The sequence below is a fragment of the Carassius gibelio genome, chromosome B17 (genome assembly GCF_023724105.1).
Source record: "Carassius gibelio isolate Cgi1373 ecotype wild population from Czech Republic chromosome B17, carGib1.2-hapl.c, whole genome shotgun sequence".
Lineage (NCBI taxonomy): Eukaryota > Metazoa > Chordata > Actinopteri > Cypriniformes > Cyprinidae > Carassius > Carassius gibelio.
This window is the reverse complement of record NC_068412.1, coordinates 17,735,519-17,763,219: the sequence shown is the minus strand read 5'-3', so window position 1 is coordinate 17,763,219 and position 27,701 is coordinate 17,735,519. Positions and strand designations below refer to the sequence as shown.

The 27,701-nt window shown below is 38.8% G+C and overlaps 1 protein-coding gene across 4 annotated transcripts in view; it reads right to left on the bottom strand.

Moving 5' to 3' along the window:
• Positions 1–442: 442 nt before the first annotated feature.
• Positions 443–27,701, bottom strand: part of wdpcp (WD repeat containing planar cell polarity effector) — a 61,361-nt gene continuing 34,102 nt past the window's right edge. For all 4 annotated transcript variants that reach the window (XM_052581186.1, XM_052581188.1, XM_052581189.1 and 1 more), the window contains 10 exons: positions 23,231–23,422; positions 17,604–18,249; positions 12,606–12,794; positions 12,183–12,306; positions 11,967–12,030; positions 6,922–7,024; positions 4,491–4,593; positions 1,673–1,758; positions 926–954; positions 443–631 (listed from right to left, as the gene is read on the bottom strand). In XM_052581186.1, coding sequence (XP_052437146.1) covers positions 584–631; positions 926–954; positions 1,673–1,758; positions 4,491–4,593; positions 6,922–7,024; positions 11,967–12,030; positions 12,183–12,306; positions 12,606–12,794; positions 17,604–18,249; positions 23,231–23,422 — 1,584 coding nt within the window. In that variant the 3' untranslated portion in view covers positions 443–583. The remainder of the gene's footprint in view (positions 632–925; positions 955–1,672; positions 1,759–4,490; positions 4,594–6,921; positions 7,025–11,966; positions 12,031–12,182; positions 12,307–12,605; positions 12,795–17,603; positions 18,250–23,230; positions 23,423–27,701) is intronic.

Here is a 27,701-nt window from a genome sequence, read left to right as displayed (position 1 = left end):
TGCATTTCTTCTGCATGTAATCTCATACACCAAACAGGTGGAGAATTAAACCCAGCCCACAAGCCGCACCACTGATCCTGTGATCAAGGACAGGGATAGTAGTGCGGCCTCTGTGCCACCATTCTCAAAGAAAGTGAAGTGTTACTAAAATAAAAAATAAAATAAAAAAAAAGCTGTTTGCACAGACTCTCAAACATCCATTCTGATAGTGTGATAGTGGCTGGCACGAGCTGGAATGGAAAGGGAATATATGTAACAGAAAGAGCCATGGATAAGTTGGTTAGAACATTTTTTTTTACCTCAAGACTGTGCAGTAAACTGGCCATAAACAGGATTTTAAGACCCATTTTCCAAGATAGAGTGTGACAAATTATGTGACAAGAAATTCTTTAACAAACACTGTGCATCAAGCTAAAAAGTAATGAAAACAGAATCAAAAGAATTGCAAAAATATGTTTTATTTAAAAGTAGTTTTTATAGTATAAGCACATTTAATCTGTTACACTGGTTCTTTTAGTAAAAAGACAACATTTTTTTCTATCGTAAAAAAAAAGTACTATTCATTGGACAAATAAATGTTTATTTACACTAAACCAAAATGAATAACTTTCAGTTTCCCCTCCTCAGGCACCTATAAGTCACAAAATATGAATATTATTATTACAACTCTCAGCAAAAACTGCAGTAACAGATATTATACATTTCATAAAAAAATTAATACAATAATTATATATTTTAAAAGTTAAATTATGACAAAAGAATATTCATATATAATAATATAAATATTCTGCTCAATTTTAGATGTATATAACACCTGGCAGAACTGATTTGTCGACATGCATCAATTACAGGACGGTAAATGTTGCTCATACAAAAAGTTAACAACACAGTAAGAAATTATTATTATAAAATTGTAACTCATTACCTGGGTGTTCAGGTCAACAAGGTTGATTTCTAAAGAGAGAGAAAAATTATTAAGCAAAACTTACTTAAGTGAAAAATCACATAAAAGTTTCCTAAAAAGTTTTGAGGTCTATTTCAACCCATCTGCTTGCATGTCACAGCGTCACCTTTCTGCATCCACACCTGAATCAGGTGAACAGATGAGCGCCAATCACGCAGTAATCTGCTGTAAATGTACTGTATGTACGAGTGGGAGGAAGTGTTGAGTTCAAACATCCTCTGCAGCTCAACTGGAGGAGGGTTTCTCCATGGTAAATTATGACTGTTCCATTAGTATTCAGGATTATGCATGTATTAAAATTCTGATGTAAATGTCTGTAATAGCCTACAGTCTGTACTGTCCAATAAATATGTATTGGAAAAAGTTTAATTATTCTGTGGACAGAAAAGAATAAAACATTCATGTTTTAGGATGATTAGCTAAGTACAATACAAGCAGAAAAAAAGGCAGTCAACTTGAACCTATTTTTGAGAGGGCAAAACAGAAGGGAAGATATCACTCTCAGGGCATTAATGAGGGAATTATCTACAGCAGTAGAGCTCTGTGTAAAACACACAGTCAATATAAATTATAACCATAAAGCTCAACATGAAAAACAAGCTGTAAGCCTTGATCCCAATACTGAGAACAATGTAGTCATTCAACCCTGTTACTTTTATATCTACTTTGAGAATTGTATTTACTCAAATGGACTTCAAAAGAACACACCTGTGTGTTTCCAAGGCCAGGTGCGATGACTTGTCGGGGCGTTCGAGAACTCGTCCGTAGCCTCGGAGGTTGATGTTGCTCCAGCCCTGATGCAGACAAAACAGACTGGAATCATGTTTTTCATATATGACTGACTAAAGAAATCTCTCTAACCCCGTACGGTCAGACTAAAGAAATCTCTCTAACCCTGTACGGTCAAGAGCACTCGAGCAGTTTTACATGTGCACTGCTAACTGTCCTTGCTGTATGGAAATATTCCTTCCGTCTGCATTCAGAAAGATGAATGCTTAACAGGATCTGGCATTACTTTCCTGTTCAAACTAATATTAATGTTAGCATTTACTGCAGATGGATCTGGATCTCTTTCACACACACACACACACACACACACACACACACACACACACACATATCAGGGCCGATCCTCAACAGGGAGAAGCTACGTGTGGGAGTCAGGCCTTTCCCAGTGATTCATGGGTATTCCAAAACGCCGTGCCGTCAAATCCAGCAAGCGTGTAAGACTGTGTGAATGTTATCAGTCGTATTGTGGGCTGTGCGATTTGGGTTTTCTGCAGCAGCTGGCGATGGAGACGGGGTCCAATTTCTGTGCTTTTTCTATTTCCTTTAGTGATGCACGGCGCTTACAAGGAATCGAGGGAGGAGGAGAAAAAGAGGCCTACGGGGCGCAGCCCACACCATACAAACAAGCGAACAAACACATACACATCGCTACACGTGTACAGATGCACTCAGATGCAAAAAGTGTCACGAGTCCAAGAGCTGCAACGCGTCTTTCTGAGTGTGCCGAGTGTGTGTGTGTGTCTGTGTGAGAGAATGAAAGGATACATCAACAGATGTGTGTCGGGATGTTTTCCAGATATCCACATCTTTGCCTCTCTCCCTGCGCAGGGCTGGATTTAGCACAACCGACGGTGATGCCACCAAGTCATTGTACTCCTCCTCTCGCTCACTCTCCTGATCTTTTTTTTCTTTGCCAGCACAACGCAGGCATGAAGCTCGAATCAGTGTCTCTAAGCCTTATTGGCTCGGCATAAGAAACAATAAAACTTCATCGGAGACCAGATTAGTCTGGTTAAATAGAATTTTTTTTAAATCCAAAAAACAAATACAAAAAGGAAAAATAGAAGAGGCTTTCTGCTCTCTCTCGACTGCTATTTATCTGGGTGGGAGCATCTCCCTCTGATGTCTTGTATGCGGCCGTGTAGCAGTACAGGCCTGAAAACTGGGATTCCAACTGCCAAATTACCCAAAACTCCTCATTTTATGTTTAAAAAAACCCTTTAATCCCACCCCATCCTCTTTGGGCCGTCCACTCGGAACTGGCTGATGGGAGAGGCAGGATTTGAAGAAGATCGAGGGAGCTTAAGTGAGACAGAAAGAAAGAGTCAGCACAGAGTCATTGGTCCCTCCAACAGCAATGGTAGCAGAGAGAGAGAATAAGACAACCTTCATGTAACTAACACACACACACACACACACACGCACACACTCCTTGTGATGCTCCAGGCCAACCTTGAACTACACATACTAGAAGTATGAGTTTGGGTGTTTGCTCAAAATATATGGCTGAAATGAGTTAAAATGTATAGTTCACCCAAGAATTCAAATGTAGTCATTATTTATATCCCTCAAAGCTGTATGCTTCTAAGAATCTTCACATAGTTATTTTCCATATAATGACTGAAGTTACTACATCTGTCAATCTCCAAAAGGGCCAAAAATTGCCGTAATATTAGTGCACATAACATACACACTATCTTCCAAGTCTTCTGAAGCCATATGATCATCTTGTGTGAGTAACAGACCCAAATGTATATTGTTAATCACTGAATGATTGACCATGACAAATGGATCAGTTCAATATTCGACAAAATCATTCTTTTTAGAAAGTTCTTTTTTAATAAACTTGTTCATCTAAGTGAGCAATTTGTTCTCAAACGGTTCTCAAGTCAAGGCTCTTGTCAAAACAGTTCTTAAGATTATAAACAAATAATGAGTTAAATTTCACAAAGCTATCAGCTCTTACCACATAGCATGCGAGTTGTATGGAATACTTTTATAGAGACTTGCTTAGGAATTTGACATCGAAATGAACTGTCATTGTATATAATACAGAAATATTCCTCAAGAAGCCATGGTTTACTAATATTTGATAACAATAATACATTCTTCAGTAAAGTCCGAAATAATGACTGCCAAACACATACACAGCAACACAGACACAAAGGAGCAGTAATACTGATGAAAGGAGATCACAGGTGTGTGTTTATAGAGTATTTTACAATTGCCTTGAACACGACTCAGCCAATCACAATCAAGGACCGGAACTATCACTTTTATCAAAATACATGAAGATTCTCCAAAAACATCTATACAATAACAGCATATTGTTGTCAAAGATATGAAGGTAAATAATGACTTAATTTTCATTTTTGGGTGAACTATCCAAGCTGCAAGACAGACCCATTTTTGGCATTTCTAACGTATCAGCTAACAATTTTTTCAGTAACACTTTAGTGTAGGGAAGATTTCTCCGTAATAAATAGTTGCTTATTAGAAATAATATGAACATATTGACTGTTTATTGGTACTTATAAAGCACATATTCTGCATGACCATATTCTGAATCCTTAATCATACCCAATGCCTAAACTTAACAACTCCCTCACTAACTATTAATAAACAGCAAATTAGTTTATTCAGGCAAAAGTCATAGTTAATGGTTTGTTAATGGCAAGAATTGGACATTAAAATTAAGTGTGACCATATGAATAATGAATTTTTAAAACACACACACCTTGATGCAGTGCTCCAGTGTTTGGGGTCAGGAACATGCCTCTCGCTGATGGATGGTGGTAGTTTGACTCCACTCTGCCCTTCACACACTGACTGACACTCATCTGAAAATCACACACAAATTCCCACCAAGCCCCGAGGGAAACTGTTTAACATGTAGAACCTTTGAAATGTAGAAGCTCTTCTGTATGAAGCAGAGAGAGAGAGAGCGAGAGACAGAACATGACATATTGTGTAATACATGGGCGTCTTATACACGACTCTCCCAGACAGAGACAGTGAAAGTTACACATAACAAGAGACCATAAGTGAGACTTGATCTCAGGGAACACCCTACAGCACAGCAGTGTGTGTGTCTGTGTTTCATGAGCTATAAGATGACCCCTATCATACACTCTTCTCAGACTCCTTCTTTACACTTGACACTCTCTCACTAAATCAACACACTCCTCAATAAGACAGTGAACACTGATCCTCTTCTGTGACAACAAAGCAACGGTGGAAGGATGGAAAGAGAGACAGACAGAGAGAAAGACTAAATAAAGTCTAAGCAGGGAAATTCAATGATTAGGACCGTTCATTTCATTCATTCATTGAGTATAAATTGTTGCAGGAAAATGTCACCATAAAAATTATATTAATTTAATTTAGTCATGTTCCCAGACCTCTGGAGTGATAGAGCTGTTTTAAAAGAATAGTTTTTGACTTTTATAAAATAATATATAATATTATATTATATACACACACACACACACACACACACACATATAATTTATTTTATATATTAAAACTATTCACACTGATTGTAGGCCTGTGAGAGGCTTATGCAAAATTTACTTGAAAATCCCATTTTTGTTTACATTAAATTATTTGCAATTAATTAATTTAACTTAATGACATTTATTATATAAGGAACTACATTGACGACACTTGCTAAATTGTCAGTTAATAATCATCCTGAAGCGGCTACAGCAGATCAGTACCCTTAAAGCTGTTTTACACTGAGCTTTGTTTTATTTATGAGAATGTCCATATAATGTGTGAATATCAAGTCACTTTTGAATTTCTTTGTGTGTGTGTGTATCTTTTAGCTTCATGGTTGGCTGACAGTGCGTCTTTGCTTGAGGGTGGCCAAATGTAAACAAGACACCTTGTCTTTTTAATGCACAGCACAATGCCGAATCCTACCGCGCTCATTCCCTATTTATGATCCCCCACAATGCCCTACAGAATTTCCTCTAAATATTCCTCTATTCCACAATAATCCCTGCACACAAACACACAATATCAGCACCTCAAAGAAGCTATTGACCCGAAAATGGACACAGAGCTGAATGAAAAGAAAAAGAGAGAAAAGGGGTATCTTTCACTATTAAAAAAAAAATCTCAGGCACTGACTTATAATTGCAACATTTTAACTATTAACAGCGGTAAAATGCCCTGAAACAGACTATTTTGCCCATCTGTTCCCTTCACATTCACACTCTTAAGCACTTCCTTCCAAGGCTAAGGTCTGCTCGGGGTGAGAGAGCAGGGAAATCATCAAGGACATAATTAAGAGGCTTATGGGCAGACAGGGTGGGAAACACACACACACACCCTCAAGTTTTCACCCCCTTATTAGAAGCTAAACATCTCCCTTGTCTCATCTGTACACCTGTTAGCCAAACCACTTCTGTTCGTCCCTCATCCCCCTCTTGCTTTTCCTTTCTTTCTACTGCTCTCTTTCACTGAACGTATGCCCATCCTGCTGGCCGAGGAAATGTATGTTGAACAGCACATGGGATGCCCTCATCAGGTCAGCAGGAAACAGAATATCAGAGCTGAGGTCAATGGACTTTAAACCCATCCTATTCAGCCAATTAACAACATGAATGAATCTAACTCTCTCTATATCTGCACAGAGTTCTCTAAAAAAGAAACCTTCAAATAGTCAAATATAATTACATAAGAGATTAAAAATGACGAAACCTAATGACTTTTTTTAATTTCCCAGTGGTGCCATCACCAAAGTCACATGTGCCTTACGTCATATCATGAAAGACTGAAAAAAAAATGAACAGTGTATATGCTTTTTCAGAGCTAGAGTAAATTCTGCTGCGACATGCCAGATGCAACCACTGGAGATGGATACCTATCAAGTGATTGTACCTATCATAGCTTAATTTGCTTGTCTATACAATGGAAGACGAAGAGGATAAGGCCAGGAAAACCTGTTTGAAAACAGTCAATACTGTTGCAATTCCATCTGGTGACCAAGGTGATTTTACCCTGCAGCATTTATTTGAATTTTTCTAATAGAGTAAATGAAAACACAGAGATAATGAGTTTATCAGTGATCATTTTACACTTGTTAACACTAATCATTACATTTCAATAGGAGATTTTGGTGCATTTTTTGGTAACTAACATTATGTGAATAATTCTCTCACCTGGTGCCGATGTTTGTGCGTCTGCGTCTATTTCATTAGCCTTCTTCTTGGCTACAGCGGCTAACACCACCTCACCCTTATCTGCTGCCACGTAATGGAGGTCCTTTGAAGGTAAAGCAGAACAGCAGAGCAATCTAAAATTAATCTCAGCTCACATGACAATACTTCAGTTTTTTCCCTTTTTCATTTTTGCGCTCTGCTCGAAGAGAGAGAAGGAGCGAAGAGAGGCTGCAGGAGAAAAAGAGAGAGAGAATACATTAAATAACCTGTTTGAAGTTTCAGAGGAGGGAAAAAACAGATAAAAGTATCAAACTTTCAAAAATCAGTCTTGCTCATTTGTTCAGTCGCCTTTATGTTGTCCTCTCTCCTTTTCTCTTTCTCCCTGAACTCTGACCGGATGCAATCATACTGGTTTCAAAAGGCACAAAGATGTGGGGAAAGGCATGTGTCATCTTTTAAAAAGCAGGAGCGATGCTCTTCATGTCGGAATAGAGTTTAAACTATTGTCATTACGAGCAGGTGTGTGTGTGACGCACACACATCCACATCCACACACTCGCTCTTGCTCTTTCTCTCTCTTAAATATGAGCCCTCTCATCCCAGAGAATAGACTATAATATATCTATTATAGAGCCTCACGCAGTCAGGAGACCTCCATTAACCCACAAACATGTTTTTAAATGTCACACCATTAGTCCCACCAAAATGGATGCCGGATTGAGACATACAACAGAGATAAAGCACAACCGACTGCTCAGAGAACGTCTATGTGTGAACAATGACACTAGATGTGCTTTACTGACAGAAATCTTTGGGGTATTACAGAAAAAGTCTATTTTTTTTTTTTAATCAAAAAAAGTTCTAACAAAGTAGTTAATTCCAGAATAAACTACAGAGAGAGGCCTACCAACACAGCGGTAAATTCACTGTAGAAAGACTTATTGCTTTCACATCATGAAGCAACAGCAAATATGTTACAATATGTTGGCAAATAATTGCATTAATTAATTAATTGCATTGGTAATAGCTCACCAAACAGTTATCAGGAATGTAATAAGTCCTTTTAAAAAATAAAGTAAAATAAAATAAGTACAATTATTTTGGTACACTTGAAAACTTGTCTGATAATTTATATTTAGTCAGATTTTCATGTATACCATTCATTTCACTCATTCAATCATCACTCAGCCAATCAAATTTAAGAGCCAGAGCTGTGTGAAACTAAGCTGATGTAGTATGTATATTGTACCATGTGGTACAAAACTTTCTCAGTGAACCGAATATCCTTATGTATCAGTCGAGAAGATCCTCAGATGTTCAGACACGGTGGAAGAACTTATAATAATGTAATTGACAGGCTACATTTGACCATCTTGAAGGGGCCCATTCATGGGTAAATTAAAGTGAAAGTTGGGCAAGGAGCTCAGTGCTGACTCCCAACTAATAAGATCCTCTCTCTTTCTGTCCGTTTAAACGCTAAACCCATCCTTCCGCTTCAGGGACATCAGTCAGAGATGCAGCGAGATGCAGGGAGGGTGAATGCAGCACAGTCAGACCTGCAGAGCACTAATGCCTGTATTGTCAACCGGCCTCTGCAAGTCTGATCAAATGAGGGCAGGGGGATAAGAGTGACTTACAAACATCAAACAGGACTTGATTTAGCTCTTCACAGGCTCAGGGCCGAGAGCCAATAACCTCACGATTCAAACAATGATTCTTCTTTTTAAACAAAACAATCACAAGCTACCAGACATTAAAAAGTCTAAATAAACATTTAGGAGCCAAATACCTTGGAGAAAATACAGAATCAATTAATTATGATGGTATAATATTTTACCTCTTTTTTTAAAAAAGTCAAATACTGAGTTTAGGATTAAACCTCACAGTTTTATTCCCAAACAAATTTTATCTTCCAATCAATTAAAAATTGCAAACTCAGCTCTTTATGCTAAACGATATTTTTAGCAACAAATCTCTGAATATGTATATTAAATTAAAAGTAATGATGCCCATTTAAATTGGACATAACCAAAAATGTATTCCTTATTTACCGATTCAACTCAACTCAGTAACAGCTCTAAACGATTCAATGAATCTGATTCAAATCTCAAACTACCATAGGAATTTGAGACCATTTCTTGAATCTTTTTCTGCGCGACTCATTGAAAAGAACTAGTTTATAAGACGTGCATTTTAAGAGCTTCTACATGTCTATAACCACATCTATAAGAGGAAAAGATGCAACAATAAAGATAGAGAAGGAAAAAGAAAGAGTGGCAAACACTGGATATTAGCACTGCATCTGAAGACCTCTATTTTAGCTTAGCAGAACATAATGCTTTCTGGGCCAGAAAGACAGACAGATTGAAAAAAAAGAGGAAAAGGCCAAGAAACAGAGAGCCAGACAGAGAAAAACTGACTGAATCCAGACATCTAAGAGGGATGACAATAATTCTGTACATAAATCAGATATTATACCTCTTATTCACCACAGCTTACACAGGACACAGGATCTGCTCTAATCTTATTTATTTAAGAGCTTTAAGGGCTCAAATGCAGATAAACGGCCTTTTAGTGTTATTTTTGACTGGAGAGGCATATGGAGACCGGATAAACAGCTGGTCCAGCGATGATGCTTGATATTCGCTCGACGTCAGAAAAGAATTTAAAATTAACATGCACCAGTGGAGCAGAGCAAGAGAGAGAACCATTACATGCACAACTGCGCATTTACGCTCACACACACGTGCGAAAACAATTCCGGAGGATCACACCTGTAATCCACGTGAGTGTTAGAGGAAGGTGTTTATCAGATTCACGAGAGGGTCTTACAGAGTTCATTATCCATCTCAACACAGAAACCAGCCAAGATCAGCTCAGTGCCACACATCATGTCTAATCGTTGAAATTAACACTGGCCCCCTCTGTTTCTGGCAAACACACGCACCATTAACCAACAAAGCAAACACATGATCACAATTATGATCTAATTAATTAATCAGTGGATCAAAAAAAAAAAAAAAGCACAGGAACGAGAAAAGTCAGCGAAACACGGCTAACAAATTAGTGCAGACGCTATCAGGGTTCACATCAGAGGATAATTACAAGTATAGAATGTTACAATTATGCAAAAAAATCCAGCGAACGAGTGGAGGGGCAACCCTGCCCTCCCTCTTCCTTCCTCTCTACCCCTTTGGGTGACTCCAACCCCTCCAATTTCTTCCAACACCAAAGTGCTTCACTTCACAAAAGGCTCCTTACAAAAGAAAAGAAAGAGAAATTCTTTCGGTGCTCCATTGTTGGTTCGGAGACAATAGAGTCTCAAGCCCGGCTCATACTGGGTGCTCTTACGTGGGGCTCTGTCCGTTTTGTTTCAGCTGACCTTTGTGACATGGAGGGGACCAGATCAGATGGAGCAAGGACCCCCGCTCGTTCTCTGCCTTTCTCTTGCTTTCTCTCTCTCCCTCTCTCCTGTGGGTGGCTTAATTTAACTTCTGTGGCTAATTAGCCAAGAGCCAAAACCGCGGGGTGAAACGCCACTGCCTTTAGCTCCTTCTCTCTCGGTTTCTCTGCCTTTAGCTCACTCGCTCTCCCTCTGCTCTTTGTTGATTCACAAGGACTGATATTCATGGACCATTCATAATTTGCCACTTTCGTCTCTCATCCTTTCTCTTTTGCGTTTTCCCAGTGCATGTCCCAAGAATAACAGATCCAGGTTTCCTTTGCCCTTCTCTCTCCCTCCCTCCCTCCCTCTCTTCTCTGCCCTTTCAGGCTTGTGTGGCTCGAGCTCCACCTTTTCAATTGGGGCCCTCAGCAGCAGCACTTAGTGGGGAATGAATTGGAACGAGTGCGATCGGCGTGAAAGAAGGAGGGAGAGAGAGGAACTGCATGAAAAAAGGACAGAGAGAAAGAGCGGCCGGTGTGAACGCTAATAGGGAAGGTGTCACTCGGGCATGGAGAGAGGAGGCCTAGAAAAGGGGTCACACACACAAGACCATTTAAAGGAGTGAGAAAGGAGAGAGAGAGAAAAGATAGTGTACCGGCCACGAGAGCTGTGAAAGACAGACTCCCTCGCTCTTTTTCTTCCACACCCCTCCCTCTTTCTCTTAGCAACTGTTGCTCTCTGGAGTCTCTGGGATTCTTGTTATGGTATAGGAGAGAGGGGACGTGACATGGCCAGGGGCCTCCAACTCCGAGCTGCACCTGCCCAGAGCCTCTCAGTCCAAAACAGAGCCAACTCAAAGGTCTCTGAATGTGTAACGTACACATAACTAAACTACTGTCACAGACAATGGCAAAACATTTATTAAATTCATTTTAGTCATTTGAAAACATATTTTTAATTTACACATTCACAATATTAAATTAATAAATATTTGTAATGATCATAGATTATAGGGCTGGGCGATATATCTAACGATATGATCGTGCGCACCTAGTCAGTAAATCTGGTTCCATGATTACTGCTAAATCGTCATCACCTGCTTTCAAATGGAGTGGCATTTAATAGACAGAGCTGTAGATCACTGACAAGGTATCCAATATCGCATTCATTATCCAAGATGAATCGTGATATTGCGTAGCTCAAGTATCTTATTATTATCAATGTTGAAAACATTGCTGCTCAATATCAATAATTTAATATGCTTCTGCTGAATAAAATAATTTCTTTAAAATAAAATATTACTGATCCCATACTTTGAAGGTAACCCCAATCTAGGGTTTGTGAACTCTAAGAGGTTTCTAAAGTGGATCTGTAGAGAGTTTATGAGCTGATAAAAATCGAATAATTAAATAGTAATATGAAATTAAAATAAAATAAAGAAAGAAATAAAACTTAATAATAAAAATAAAACACTTACTAAAAAAGATAATAAAATATAAAAAAATATATTAACCTACAATTCATGTGCCCATTAACTGACATCAGAGAACAGTCAACATGCAAATGTGTTATTAAGTTATTGAAAAATCAACTAAATTGAGATATTTGTTGTATTGTTTTGTTTGCCATTGTATGTGCATGTCTGAAAGTGTGTGCTCACCATGAACAGATCTCTTGCACCGATATCTACAGCAAGCAAGAAGGCTTTTTCAAACCTCTGGTGTCTGGAAGAGAGAAGTCAGAAGCATTGCTAAGCCATTTCTGAACACCCAACTGACTGCTGATTTTTATTTAATTATTGTTTTCAGCTGAAGAGGACTCAATCGGATGCAGGAGGTGGTGTGTACTGTATGCAGAGTGTGTGTTATGTGTGTACCTGAGCAGGTGATGGAAGAATCGGCGGGCGTATCGGCTGATGGGGTCTCTGTACTCCAGTATGACAGTGTTTGACAGGGGTCTGCAGGGGGCATAAAACATCCCAAGCGCAGCTTCCAACTGACCTGCAATCATACTCAACAGGATCAAATATGTACAAGCAGTGGCCCCAAACCATTCTCATTGCATTAGATACAAAATATCAAACAACAGGAACCTGTACACAAATTATACTAGAGCATTTCTCAAAACAAACTTCAAGGTGGTCACAGAGACTTCCTTAAGCTATTAGCTAGGAATGTTATTGATGTAATGCAAACTTTTAACAACCTCAAAGTGTCAAACTACTTTTTATTTTCATTCTGAACCATACATATATGTTTTATTGTGCTCCATGGTTATCGCTCTCAGCACCAGTCTTTACCTTCAGTTTGCTGGTCCAGTGGTTTTCTCAGCAGGTGATCCGTGATGGAGCTGAGTGACCTGTAACACTCTGCTCCCATCATAGCCCAGTCCATATTACCCAGAATTCCCAGTGCTGCACCCACTTCCTCACAGCGCAAACGGTGCTGTACCAGATCACCTGGGCCTAGCTGAGCACCATTGAACACACCTGCACATAGAATGTTATTGGTGTTATTGAACGGTTATGAAGTGACACATATGCCATATATGATGACTGAAGCAGCCTTAAAAAGCAAATACTGCTAGAAAGTCCAAAAGTTACAGTATTTCCATCACATACTAGACGTAATCGACTCAATCCCTTTTCTTTACTGTCCTATTTTTCTATAAAGAAAAATAATATTTGAAATTGTCACAATTCCACAGAACGGAGAAGGCGAGAAAGAGGTTGTGGAAGCTCTGGATCATATGAGGTGGGAGATCTTTAGAGGCGACGCTCTGTAAGATTGCCATTGACATTTGGATCGATCTTCAGTCTGTGCTCTTCCCCTGAAGCACTGTTGAGGTGTGTGTGTGTGTGTGTGTGTGTGTGAGAGAGAAAGAGAGCGAGCACTGAACTGTGACACGCAGCAAATGCAGTCGATTCAGGTTAAACATATTCATTGGTGTGGATACTGCTGACAGTTAGTTTAGTGAATTACCTATATGGCAGATGCTTTAAAAAAATGCCATATACAGCAGAGAATCAACCAGAGAGGGATGAGCAGCTGAATGGACATCTAAGCTAATGGAGCTAATGGATGAAGCTTCAGCTGTTTACAAAGCTTCTCAAATGTGCATTCACCTAAAAGACAATCACACACTATTTTAACCACAAAAGAGTCATACAGATGAGTTTTGTTCAAACTGGACTAAATGTAAAACTGATTGCTCAACTGATATGGATTTTTTAACAGCTGATACTAATACAGTTGTTTATAGAGAGAAGGGTGATAGATGCCAGGTATCATATTTGAAGGCAAATGAGATGAAGAAAATAAACACTAATTTTACATCAGGATGATGTACTCTGACATACATTACCATTCAAAAGTAATATTACTGTTGAATATTATACAAAATATTATACAAATTCCAAATAACTGTTTCTTATTTGAAAATGTCTTCAAATGTAATTTATTCCTGTGATGGCAAAGCAGAATTTTCAGCAGCCATTAATTGAGACTTAGGAAATCATTCTAATATAACAACTGACTGATCTCAAAGTTTTGAATAGAAGTGTATGTAATGGTATTAATTATTATATATGTACCATGGTATTTACATACTACTATCAATTACAAGTAGTGTGTTAACACTATACATTTATATAATGTTTTGATTTGAACATGGTTAAATTGTGGTGACTTAAATAACACCAAAATAATGTCCTCTAGTCAATTCAGTAGTATACTACAAAAGATTTACGACAATAATGTTTCATTAAAAAAAAGTGAATATTTATATAAAAAATGATTTTATACACTTATTTTTCGAAAAACAGGTATTTATATATATTTTTTTTAATCTGTAATGTTATAGGCCCTGCATAGTTTTTATTACTGGTGTTACTTTATCAGTTTTTATCTTTAATATCTTCAGATGAGTGCTACATTTACAGTATTTAAGATTTCATAGTGCCTCAAGAGCATTTCATATATTTAACCACTAAAGCTTTCTCTAGCATTTCACACACACACACACACACACACACACACTCTCTCTCTCTCTCTCTCTCCTGTATCCGCTGCCATCTCTCTCTTTTGCTTTAATTCCGGTTATTTTTCTTTCTCTCTCAGACACATCTTTCTATTTCGATCTCTCATCCGTCTGTTCTCTTGCTAACTTTCTGTGGATGTTAGTGCCTGTGATCACAATGAGCAGTAATCACCTGAGGCGGCTGACACCCGTAAAGGCGGCTTTAATAATGTAACAGAGCTTAGTCCAGCCATACTGGATCTGCTTCTGAACCTCACACTCAATCGCAGCTACGCTTAACCTTGCTCACTTCTCAACAGGAGACCATTAGCACAGCCACAAAAACCACACGCACCATAATATTATTGACCAACACCACACAAACTGAGAAATATGTTGCCTATCAATAAAACAAGCCCTCAGGACCCTCTGTATTCATGATTCCTGAAGTCTTACACATGAAGGCACATGCACATAACACAGCAAAGTAAAGCAAATGACCCACGTATGTTATCTCTTTCTATATCTAAACCAATTGTAGCTCCCCTCTTAGACAGAAATCATTTCCTGTGGAAGTTGGGAGCAGAAGGAGGCGCCATTTTGCGGCAAATAAAACGACAGCCACAATATTTTGCAAGTGAATTTGGAAAGGAGGTCGAGTAGAGTCCAATTAAAACTGCATGTGGGAAATTAACAGGTCGCCTCCTACAAACCCCTGAAGAGCAACTAATGTGACTAATAACAGTGTGGAGAGAAATGACAGACTTCAGCACAGACACAGAAGAGCCGCAGAGAGAAACAAACCAAATTGAAAAAGAAAAGGCAGAGGACGAAGTTTACACAGGTTTTTTTTTTTTTACGCATTTCTATACATTTATTTTTATAAATAAAAGACAAAATTTAATTGTTACCATTTTTTAAATAAGTTTAAGAAACTGTTCTGTCCAGTAAAAAAGCTTTAAAGTCCAGTTAGGTGACCTTTATTAATAAGAAGTCATACATTTCATTACATTAATTGTTGATTGTGTTAAATTTTGTAAAATAATTTTGACTTTGGAGAACAAAATTAATTGGAGAACAAATTTTAATTGGCGTACAAAATGTAACCGATACTTAAAAAATATTAAATAAAATACAAAATTCAATTGCTACGGTCTTTCAAATAAATAAAGTTCAAAATTGACCTGTTCTGTTTAGTGAAAAACCTTGACCGTTGGGTGACCTTCATTTATGAGAATTTGTGATAGTGATTGTGATGGAAAATATTCATTTGAACTCTAATTGAAGTTGTTTATCTTGTTCTTAACTGTGGTATAAAAAGACTTTGAAATATTTGATGAATATACAGGCATAAAGACACAACCAAAACAAACAGGGTGTCCTAAGTGATGCAACCAAAGGGCTTCAAACTGCAATGCTGTGCAATTTCCTCTCCTTTAAATTAATCTTGTTTCCCCCTCACTCTCTCTTTTTTTTCACTTTCTCAGAGTGTGCCGGCCAGCTGCCCTCCATATCCACTCCGTTCAGCAGCTCTCCTGTGCCGAGCGCGTGCCCACGTGAGATAACTCGGGGAGGAGAGGGAAAAACGAAGGGAGGGTGAGTGAAAGAAAAGGAAAGACTGGAGGTCTGCCAACTCTTTCATCCTCTGCGCGTCCGATTCACTCACTTCATCATGTAGCAGTTCTAGAGATATAAGTCAATAAATATGGGCGCGTGAGTAAGACAAGCCCAACGAACACGTTCACAAACAAATAAATAGGCAAACGGGCAAACAAGCGCTGCTCAATAGCTGCTCCAAATTATCAGTCGGAAAGGATGTGCGTTTGCTTTCTTCATCAAAACCTTGGCACGCGATCAGAGGAGAGGGAACTGCTGTCGCTCGCTCTCTCTCCCTTCCACCCTCCCTTGCTTTCTACCTCTCTCTCTCATAGAAACTCTTTCTCTTGCTGACGTTCTCCAAAACTTTGACAGAGTCGCTGGGAGTCACATTCCCTTCCAAAGTCAAAATTAAACTTTCGGCATGGGCATGTTTTGATTGGCAAACTTTATCTGGTGCCCTGGGGGGCCATAAGCCACTGTAAATTATTTATCGGAGAAATGCATCCCAGAATGCACCTGGAGGTGGCAGCCCAAGGGTGGGTATCGAGTGACCTCAGAAGACTTGGCACCGGCATCTGCCATTCCCACAAATGTCTGTGTGCTTCTATAGTTCTACGATGAACGCAATCTCAGATGGCACACTCACACTCTGAAGTATATAACACACAATAACACCACACACACTCTCGATCGGACAAGCTCTAATCTGATTGGCTGGCCTTATGTGTGTCCTTTACAAGATAGTGGGTTGCTACAATGATTACTTCTGGAAGGACTAATCACTGGATTTGCCAAAGTGTGCAAGGATTGTGACATCAAATCTTTTATTTTGGGCTGTTAGTAGAAAGAAAACTAGATATCTATATACTGTTTCCTTGCAACTGGGAAAAAGAGGGGAATGAGCCAGATTCAAACGTGTCACTCATGTGAGCACCACAGCTTAATGTGTTAGAGAATGTGTACTGACTGCTACACCACACCTACAGCACAAATTTTCACCAAAGAAAAAGTATTGTATTTTCTTAATAGAAAATAAACTACATATCCAATAACAGAGCTATGTAATATGTTCTCTTATGCATCTGAAGTAATCAGTTTTATACATACTGTAGACCTGTTATTTGTTGTTTTTGGACGTTTAGTCTCTAATGTTTATCAAGGTTGAATCAAAAGTACATAAAAAAACAGTAATATTCTGAAATATTACAATTTAAAATGACTGCTTTTAAACTAAATTTTCAGCATCCATTACTCCAGTCTTGGATCTTTCAGAAACAATTCTAATATGTTGATTTGGTGCTCATGAAGCATTTCTCAATGCTTCTTAATACTGTTTTCATTGCTGAAAACAGTTGTGCTGCTTCACATTTTTTTGGAAACCTTCTTCAGGTTTTTTTTGAATAGTTAAAAACAGTATTTATTTGAAATTGAACATTCTTATTTTTAAACATTATACATTTATTTACAGTCATCTTTGTTCAATTTACTGAAACCTTTGCTGAATGATTTTTTTTTTTTTACTGATCCCAAACTTTTGAATGGTAAATAAGGTCTGAAGTGTAAATTCTCTTTTCATGATTGTTGTGTGTTTGTGTTTTATGACTTCTAGCTATATAAATACAATCATGTTAAGAATCTTTAGTGCTACAGTTCAGATGATCTACACAAAAGTCCCACTGACCTAGTCTTAGCCTCAGTGCAGCAAGCGGCCCTCCATGAAACCGAAGCAGCAGTAAGTCATGTGCCTCCAGACCCTCGTTTCCATGGGAAATTGGACAGTAGGCCCAATGCATCCCCTCTAGCCCCTGAGAGTTTTTAATGTGATGAGAGAGCTGCAGGCTGGGGCCTGTAGAGCCAGGAGTCGGTTCTTCACTCACTAACCGCAGAGGAAGAGGAGTGAGTCCCACATCGAAGCACTGGAGCTCGCCTTGACCTCCACCTACCATCAGCAGAGCTCCTGAAGGATGCCATGCTAGTACCGCCGGCACCATGGAGCAGGAGGCCCACTGTGAGTGGCCCGTCTGAGGGTCAAACAGAACTACAGAGCAATCCTGAAGCCCCAGGAGAACCCAGCGCTCCAACGGGTCACGACAACAGATTATAGGTTTGGATGTCAGGGGAAGAGGAGAGCTAGACAGACGCTGAAGACATCCACGAGCACATTCATATACACATGTCTGGACTTCAGGAGGCTGGGCTTCCTCGTACAGCTCAGACGTGGAGAGTTTGGCCTCTTGGTGCAGCTCCACGGTCAGGACATGGTAGGGTTGGGTCAAACTGAATCTGCAGTCTATAGGGTTCCCATCAGTTCGGATAGAGCTCAAAACCTACACAGAAAGAAACAGGGAGACAAAAAAGAATTTCATTTAATCAATGAAGTATTAAATTTTTTTCCAGAAAAGTATGTGAACAATTGCATCTACCAGTTCAGTTTAACTATAAATTGGTTGTGCATGCCCAGTTCACAATTACAGGAAATATTTGGTGAAAATGTTTACCGTACATACTTTTTTTCTATCAATTTGTCACAACAGACAGATACAATTTTGTTCATGTACTTGTTTCAGTTCATGTTTTAGTTTCATGTACTTTTTCTAAACTGTAAAATATTTATTTTATTACAAATTTAATATAAAGTTTTGGCAGTTTTATTTATATTGTAGTACTATAGCTGGAAGAGAATCAGAATTCAGGAAGGAACCAGATTCAAATTTGAGAACTATATCTCAATGTGTGTGCTAAACATTTTAAAACATTATTAGAAAAGTTATATATAATATGTAATTTCAGGGAAATAGAGAACGAATCATCTTAAAATAATTATAATCAATATAAAAAAAAAAAACTTTGAGCGCCACAGCTCAATGTGTCAAAGCATGTGCTACACCACAATTCTCAGAGAGTGGTTGACTAAATAATATTTAGAAATGAAATTGAAAAAAGTAACGACCCTTTGCAAGGTAAAACAAAAACGGAAAAAGATACAAGCAGTCTTGAAGAACCACAGCTAAACCAAAAGTTACAAACATTTTGTAAAAGTACATATTCAGCATGGGCACCTCCATCCCTGAGAGAGATCAAAAGTAGAAATCACAGGCCCAACACACATGTTGAGCAAATTTGTTTGGAGATTTAACCTCAAAATGTGCACACAAACAGCTTAAAAAGTATCCTATCAGACGGCAGCACACAGGAAGTTGGGGTTTACCTGTAGTATGTGTGTTTCTGGTGCAGATGGTGTAGTGAGAGAGAGACTGAGAGCGATGGGCTGGCACAGAACCGTGGCTTGTGCGCCAGCGTAGGAGACTGAGTTAAGCGGGTTGCCGATGGTTTCTGTGAAAGCAGGGGATGAGTTTTTTGTCTTTTTTTTAGCTGTAATCCCCCCTGGGCCGACTCCCGCTGCACCCCAGGGGGTGAGAGGGGTTTAGTGAGAGGGCGGGAGAGGAGTTGCTGACAGCACAGAGGGGAGATCCGGAACAGTGCCAGATCTCCACAGAGCCAGGCCCCGCTGAGACACACCTGCCCCAGCCACAGAGGCCCCCATTCTGGGCCTGTCCACAGCTGGGCCCGGGCTCAGAACCAACACCCCACTGACCACGCTAGCAGAAGACCAACGCCCCAACTGCTTTGGCTAATACTCAACGTTGACCCCGCTAGCACTAAGCTAGTCAAAAACTAGCTAGGGCTAGGTTGAACACCTTTTCAGGCCTTTTTAAAGTGGTCAGCTTGCAGCTCAGGCCAGAATTTGTGACCTCACAAGGCTAATAATACCATGCTACAGGCAACGCTACAGATATTATTCGGGATAATAATACACACATTTAAAAGTCTTGAATAACACTGTGCTTTGTTTTGAGTGTAAAATCATGGACTAGAAGAGCCATAAGGAATTGCACAATCCTCACGCTTGTTTATCCGGTTTAGTAGTAACGGATAGCCAACAGAGAGAAAGGGCCAAGAACTTTGCCACAGTAACACTAAACAAAAACAAAAAGGTGAAAAAATAAATGAGAGCTGGTTGAAAGGGAGTATGTTTGCCTCAACACTGGGGGACATTTCGAGTGTCTTTCTCCCACCCGCCACAAAGGTTTTAACATCTTCACAGAGTGATCCTTCTTAAGACCTGCATTCACACACATGCACACACAAACATCGCAAATCCCACAGCTGCCGCTGAAACAATGACAGATTCAATTTCACAAACACAAACGGCATCTTGGTGAGTTGGGGAGGTTTGCGGGGGATGCAAAGGAGAGCGAGAAAAAGAGAGCGAGAACAGTGGTAAGTGAGTCTCTGTTAGTTATTGGTTTCAGTCACTGGTCAAAACTATTCTTTTCTTTTCTTCTCTTCTCTGGACTTTCTTTTGCAGCTTGAAAGATAAACCCAAAGAGGTCCAGCTGAGCAGCAGGCCTTGTTCACAGCAGTAGAGCTCTTTGAGCCAATTTTCCAGCTCAGAGAGCAAACAGTGAGAGAGAAGCGAGAGAGAGGGGGACAGTGAGAGAGGGAGAGAGAAAGGGAGATGATGATGAAGGCAATCTATGAAAGTTCTTGCTGCTGAGTCTCTGCTCTTCTGGTGTGTGTAAATGCATGTGTGTGTGTGCTACTCAGATGCTTGTCAGGCCGCTGTGGCATGAAATCAACACAGAAGCATTCGCTCTACTGCACTTGCACATGCCCAAGAATTTAACCCGAGAAATCACATTCCACTCGGACCTATTCTCTTCATATATAACATGGTCTGGAATCATAACAGCAGCCATGCGCAGAAAAATGGCAGAGATTGAAACCATTCCACATGAGCCTTCTAAAATCAAATCAACACTGATCGAGAATCACTGAATACATTCAAAAAAATGAGCGGAATAAATTCAGCAGGACAAATACATCAGTCAGAAAAGGCGTCTGTGTCAAAAAACATTACACTAGCATTCAAAAGTTTGGGGTATATTGTATACTTTTCTTCAGCAAAGATGTAGTAAATTGATTAAAAGTTACTGTAAATACACATATAATGTGTCAAATATATTTCTATTTCAAATAAATGCTATTTTTTTACTTTCAATTAATCAAAGAATCCTGATAAAACTGTAACACAATCCTACAATTTTAAGCAGCACAACTGTTTTCAATAAAAAATATGTGAACATAAAAGTAACAGCAACATTAGACTATTATTTTGTTTGGATATAGTTTGACAATTTAGGTTGTTTGAGACCATTGTGGTCATAATATTTCCTCAAGAAAAAAAGTGAATGTCTCTGAATGTCACTGATGGTTTATGTGTAAATTCTGGAGTCCTTTTCACTCAGGCCTGAAAACTGTCAAACTATTTCTGCTTTCATTCATTGGGTGAAAAGGATAATACGTGTTTGGTTGAAGACACAAGAAATTTGGCAATTTTAAATAGATGCCTGGTAAATATGCAGATCAAACGAATGAAAAGAGAAGTGTTCTGAGACAGATAACAGGGTATTCAACAACATCTTATGCGTACGGAAAACATAACAACAAACACCCCAATATGCAAAACAACTAAAAAAAATAAAAGAAAAAAAAAGAAAAAAATAATATCAAATGCTTAATAAAACATAACCAACTCAACATGCAAAATAAGGGTATATATAAAAATATTTTTTATTATAATCATTAAATTGCAGGAACAGGGGAATTGATTATAAATGTTAAGCGTTTGCATAAAAAAAGTGTGTGTGCATGAGTGTTTTTCCCCATGTGTCTCTTGGCAGTGCTTATCTGAGAGGGGTAAGAATTAAGACCACATAGGGAAAGAAAGCGTACTTTTTAAATGCTGAAGACTAAGCAGAAAATGGGTTTAGCATGCAGATAGCAAACTTAACAAAGGGAACATATATATGAGGCAGAATTGATTGAAGTGTGTGTCTGTGCGCCGAGCGAACCGTTTGATTCACCGCTCGCGTCTTACATAAACTGCTAGCTTGATTTCACACCACGGATCTGAAAATGACAACAAACACTTTAATTAGAAACGATGAAGGCGAGAGACACTTTAATGTTTTTTAACCGTAGAAAAATGAGAGAGAGAGAGAGAGAGAGAGAGGGAGGAAGAGAGAGACAAAGAGAGAGAGAGAAAAATACATAGGTGTATGCCCAGGATAAATCCAGGGTTCATTTCCAACCAGAGCAATCCAGCGTTGCTTTATGCCGCCCCCCTTTTATTTTTTTATTTAGCAGTTTTCCACCCCTTGTTTGTTTTCATTTGGTGCATTTGCGATTGAAAACGCAGCTCCGTTTACTCGTCTCTCTCATCCCCTGCTCTGCGAGTGAAGATTTTGCATATGTTTAAAACCAGAGTGCAACGTTGGGAGCTTAAGCACTGCTTGCTGATTTTTTAATCGTCAGCATTCAACATTAAGCAGTGCTTATAGGCAATGGAATGTACAGTAGAGATGGAGAAGTGGACAGACAGTGTTATAAGCAGTTCTTAAAAGCACCTCATTTTTACCTCATTTAAAAAAAAGTTTCACACACAAAAAAGGAGTACCTTGGACATGTAGACTCCAGTCAAACCAGTAGCCTAATAAAAGGGGTTTAATTTTACATGATTTATTTCTGTTTTATTTTGTTTCACTCCATAGGGTTGTCGCCATGTTTTGATCACATAACCATATCAATACTAGTTCTTTATATATAAATAAAGGAAAAATTATTACTGGATAAATTAAAACAATAAAACTAAATGCTATCTTATTAATACTAAGTTGATGACGAGACGTAATTTCGTCCACTGTGGTGTAAGCAAAAAAATGAGCGGTACCTTGATGTATGGGTGTTTGTACTGAAGCTCTATACTATATATGCAAAATATTTGCATATATGCACCTCTTCATAGCTGGTGCGTAACTGCAGACTTACTGGAGAACAGAATACATACTACAATGAAAAAGTGTCAGCTACAAAGGAAGGGGGCTGAAAGGTCAAAGGTTGGCTGTTCATGTAAAATAAAAAAAAGTTCAAGTGAACAGTCTGCGAGTTACAACAGCTCATTGAGAAACACAATGGTGATTGGTAAAGAATGACAAAAGAGAAAAAGAAAGGTAAAATGGGACAAAAAGACTGGGGCGAAAAAGGGATTGACAATCTTTCCGAAACCTTGAGCAGCGGAGCATTGCGAGGGCATTATTAAAAGTATTTATATTATTTAGGAGGTCACACCCTGGTTACCATCTGACCTTCACGTCTCTCTCACATCATTCAATTTCATCAGCCAAAAAATGTTAGTTCAGACAGGGATAAAAGGCTAACCCTGAAGCAACGTCAGTGTCTGCTTACCGTAAGCCCTGGTGTATCAGAGCAGGCGAGCAGCACTAGGTTGGCCCTGTCCACTGCACTAGGGACAGGAGACCAAGGCCTAACCTCCTCGTTACAGAGAGGCCACCAGCACACGGCCACATCCTGCGTCCGGTTCAGCTCCACGCGGCGCTCCATGCGCCGTCCTCCACCAGGTAAATCCACCATTGAAACCTGCAGAAGAACAGCAACCGTAAAGGAATCAGACCACAGAACATCTATAAAACATGACCCCAACTCTTCTGCATAACACAACACAGCTGCATGCTGCTTTATTAATGTGGCCTGAGCTGCTCTGGGTAGCAGGGCATTGTTATCTTTTGTTGGGGTTTTAGAAAATTCATTAGAAATAGCCGCATTTGTTCTGCACTTGGTGAGGTGTTTGAAGGTAACAAGGTTTTGTGTGACTGCTAATAAGATCTCTAGATGCTTTTGCTTTCATAAACCCTAGATTTGGACAGGTACTGTATCGTTTCCAGCATGGTAGGACTGAACCAGAATTGGATTCTGCAGGAAAATACTATGGAAAATAAAAAGGTAACTGCTCTATATCTTATTGTAATTATGACTTTATATCTCATAATTGTGAATTTATTTCCATAATCAGTATCTCGGATTCTAAGATACATCATCAAATTTCCAGCACAGAGCAATCCCAAAACCACCCAAAATTACAGGTTTCTAAAGAAGCAGGCCAGTGTTTCGCTGCTGACTAAGTCTGACTACCAAATTTCATTAAAATGAGCCGCACCTGATTGAGACACACCTGTCGTTTGGCTGATGCACAAACAGCTTTAATCACTCAAGACTGTCTAGCCATAATGTAGACATAATAATTGAGGTATTCAAAACTGGTTCCTTTGAAGGGGCATTTAATCCACTTTCTGTTTATGGGACTGCAATAATAGCTCAGTAAGGAGCGATATTTCTCGTACACCGCTGCATTAAACTCTATCTCATATCTGCGGCAGCTCATCATGTGCTATTTCAGCAGTTCTGGGGTGAGGTTTTAAAGTAGGGTTTTTTCCAGACCCTTAATGCAGCCCATAGTACAAATAAATGGCATGAAAATACGATATGGCTCTTATAGAGTCAGTGCCTATTCATGCAACATAATAGCAGTCATTTCCATATACTTCATTCTGAAAGGCCTTATCAAGAGAGCAAACACGGAGTCTCTCTTTATGTCAACAACTCTATCTGTGCACAATAGGGAGGACTAGAAATGTACCACAGTCTGTTCATGACAACAAAAACTGTTCATCATTTAACCTTGACCTTCACAGACTGCACCCGTACAGACTAATCGTGAGTGTTAAGTATCGTTAAACATTAAAATGATTTATAGAAGATAAATAAACAAAAACAAAGTAAACCAGTACAGACTGTGGGAAAATAACATTCATCTCTCTCGGTCTCTTTCTGCCCTCCCCCAAAACCTGATTCCCCATCTCGCCTGTGCTTGCTGGTCAGCAATAATCAGGCCCTCTTTCTGGAGGATTAGGCTCAAAGCTTAGTCCAGTGGAGCAGGCAGTGGATGGGGCCGGCCGGGCTGGGATGGGGGGTGTGTGGTGGGCTAGGGGTGGTGTCGGGAGGGAGGGCAGGGTTTGGGGTGGGGGGGTGCATACAGTCCCCCCTTATCAGAGCCATGCTGCCGGAGCCAGCCACACCGCAGGAGAGATTGCTTTCATACTCAGGCTGCCGTCGCAACAAAGCGCTCCAGTAATGCGATAATGTTTGGGTGCGGAGGGTGTTAAGAGCCTGATGTATTTATGTATTGTGTTTAGTCCATAATCAGACCCATCCAAATTGTGATCTCCGAACACTTGGTCTCCGGCCCAATAAAATGAGGTTAATGCTTTCAAAAAGAAAATGAATATTTATGTTTTTTTTTTTTCTTAAATTCCGTTATGAATTTTTTTAGACAAGTTGTTTTGGAAAGCTAGAGAAAGAATGAATGGGATAGAGAATAAAGAATGGAGTGATCACCTTCGCTCCGTCTGAAGAGGAGGAGATGGACTTGACCTCACCCTCCAAGCCCTACACCACTGCTCTGCTAGCGACAAACTGCATAGCTGTGACCAGTTTTACAGAGGGGTAATGATGCTCATATCTTACAATATAGATAGTACAGCTTCTGTTCTTCTGGCTCAGACAGTAGAGTGTAGTGCTAGCCATGCCAAGGTCATGGGTCTGATTGCCAGGAAATCCAAAAACTAATGAAATAATACACACCACCTTTTTTATATATAATACAATTTTGTACAATGTTCTTTAAAAATGAATAAATATAAAGGAAGTATCTTATGCTCAGCAAGGCTGGTTTTAGTTGATAAAAAAATACAATAAAAACAGTAACGTTGTGAAATATTATTATAAATTAAATAAATATTTCTTTTTTTTTCTGTGAAGGCTAAATTTTGGTTTGTTTCCTCAAAAAATATTTCTTATTGTTGAAAGCAGCTGTGCTGCTTAATATTTTATGTAGAGACTGTGATACATTTAATGATTCTTTGTTCAAATGTACAGCATTTATTTTAAAATGGAAATCTTATGTAACAATAACCTTTTGATCGATTTAATTTGATCTTTGCAAAATAAAAGTATTAATTTCTTTAAAACAAAAAATATTTATTTTTATTTTGATGATTAGAGCTTCCAGCTCATGAAAGTCAAAAATCCAGTATCTCAAAATATTAGAATATTTACATTTGAGTTTCATTAAATTAGCATCCCTAGAGTATATATTCTGGGTATCTCTTGTTTTTTGAATCCACAAAAATGGGGAAGACTGCTGACTTTCCAATGGTCCAGAAGACGATCACTGACTCCCTCCATAAAGAGAGTAAGTCACAGAAGGTCATTACTGAAAGCGGTGGCTGTTCACAGAGTGCTGTATCAAAGCATATGTTTTTTCATGCAAAATTTCCTGGAAGGAAGAAATTCGGTAGGAAAGTTGCACAAGCAACAGGGATGACCGCAAGATTGAGAATACTGTCAAGTAAAGCCAATTCAAACACACACTTGGGAGAACTTCACAAGGAGTGGACTGAAGCTGGAGTCGGTGCATCAAGAGTCACCACACTCAGACGTCTTCAGGAAAAGAGATACCAAGCCACTTCTGAAACAGAAACAACGTCAGAAGCATCTTACCTGGGCAAAAGAGAAAAAATACTGGACTTTTACTTGGTCCAAAGTCCTCTTTTATCAAGTCCCAAATTAATACAGCCGTCTACCAGGAGATTTTGGATCACTTTAAGTTCCATCTACTGACAAGGTTTATAGAGAAGCTGATTTCCTTTTCCAGCAGGATGTGGCACCTGTCCACAGTACAAAAACCACTTCCAAGTGGTTTGCTGACATGATATTACTGTGCTTGATTGGCCAGCCAGCATGCCTGACCTAAACGCCATATGAAATCTATGGGATATTTTGATGCTTTACTGATGCTTTAATTTGTGCTTAAGGAGCCCTAACCAAGTACTGAGTGAATAAATGAACATACTACAAAGAACTTTTTGCAAATCCTTATTTTAATTGATCTTAGGAAATATTTTTATATTTTGAGACACTGGAATTTTGACTTTCATGAGCTGTAAGCTCTAATCATCAAAACTAAAAAAAAACTGTACATATGCAAGTTAAAAATTTTGAAATAAGTAAAAAATATATATATATATTTTAGATGCACCTGTGTGTGTGTGTGTGTGTGTGTGTGTGTGTGTGTTCTTGTTTTTGTGACATATCAGGAGACAACTCTGTATAATGACATGGGTATGACACAGGTATTACAAGGAAAGGGTGACTTGTGAGGACATAACCCATGTCCCCATTTTTCAAAACGCTTATAAATCATACAGAATGAGTTTTTTTGAGAAAGTAAAAATGCACAAAGTTTCCTGTGAGGGTAGGGTTTGTGAAGGGCGATAGAATATACAGTTTCTACAGTATAAAAACCATTACTCCTATGGGATGTCCCCAATTTTCACAAAAATAAACATGTGTGTGTGTGTGTGTGTGTGTGTGTGTGCGTGTACATGCGTGTATGCGTGTATATATATATATATATATATATATATATATATATATATATATATATATATATATACATAGACATAGATATAGATATAGATATAGATATATAGTGTTCCGAGTAGAGCAAAGGTTGTGGGTTCGATTCCCAGGGAACACGTTAAGTAAAAAATTTTAGCCTGAATGCAATGTAAATCGCTTTGGAAAAAAGTGTCTAATGTGACCTGACTGACCCCAATCGTTTGAATGGTAGTGTACCTTAAGGCCTATGTAATATAAGAATGAAATGTTAATAAAAAAAAAAAAATGTATTTATTGATAAATTATTGATATTGATCTGACAATGCAGAAATAAATGCAAATGCAAATCTTATCTCTAAATAGAGAAATGATTTTGGTTCTTTCTGTTCCGGTTCTAGCA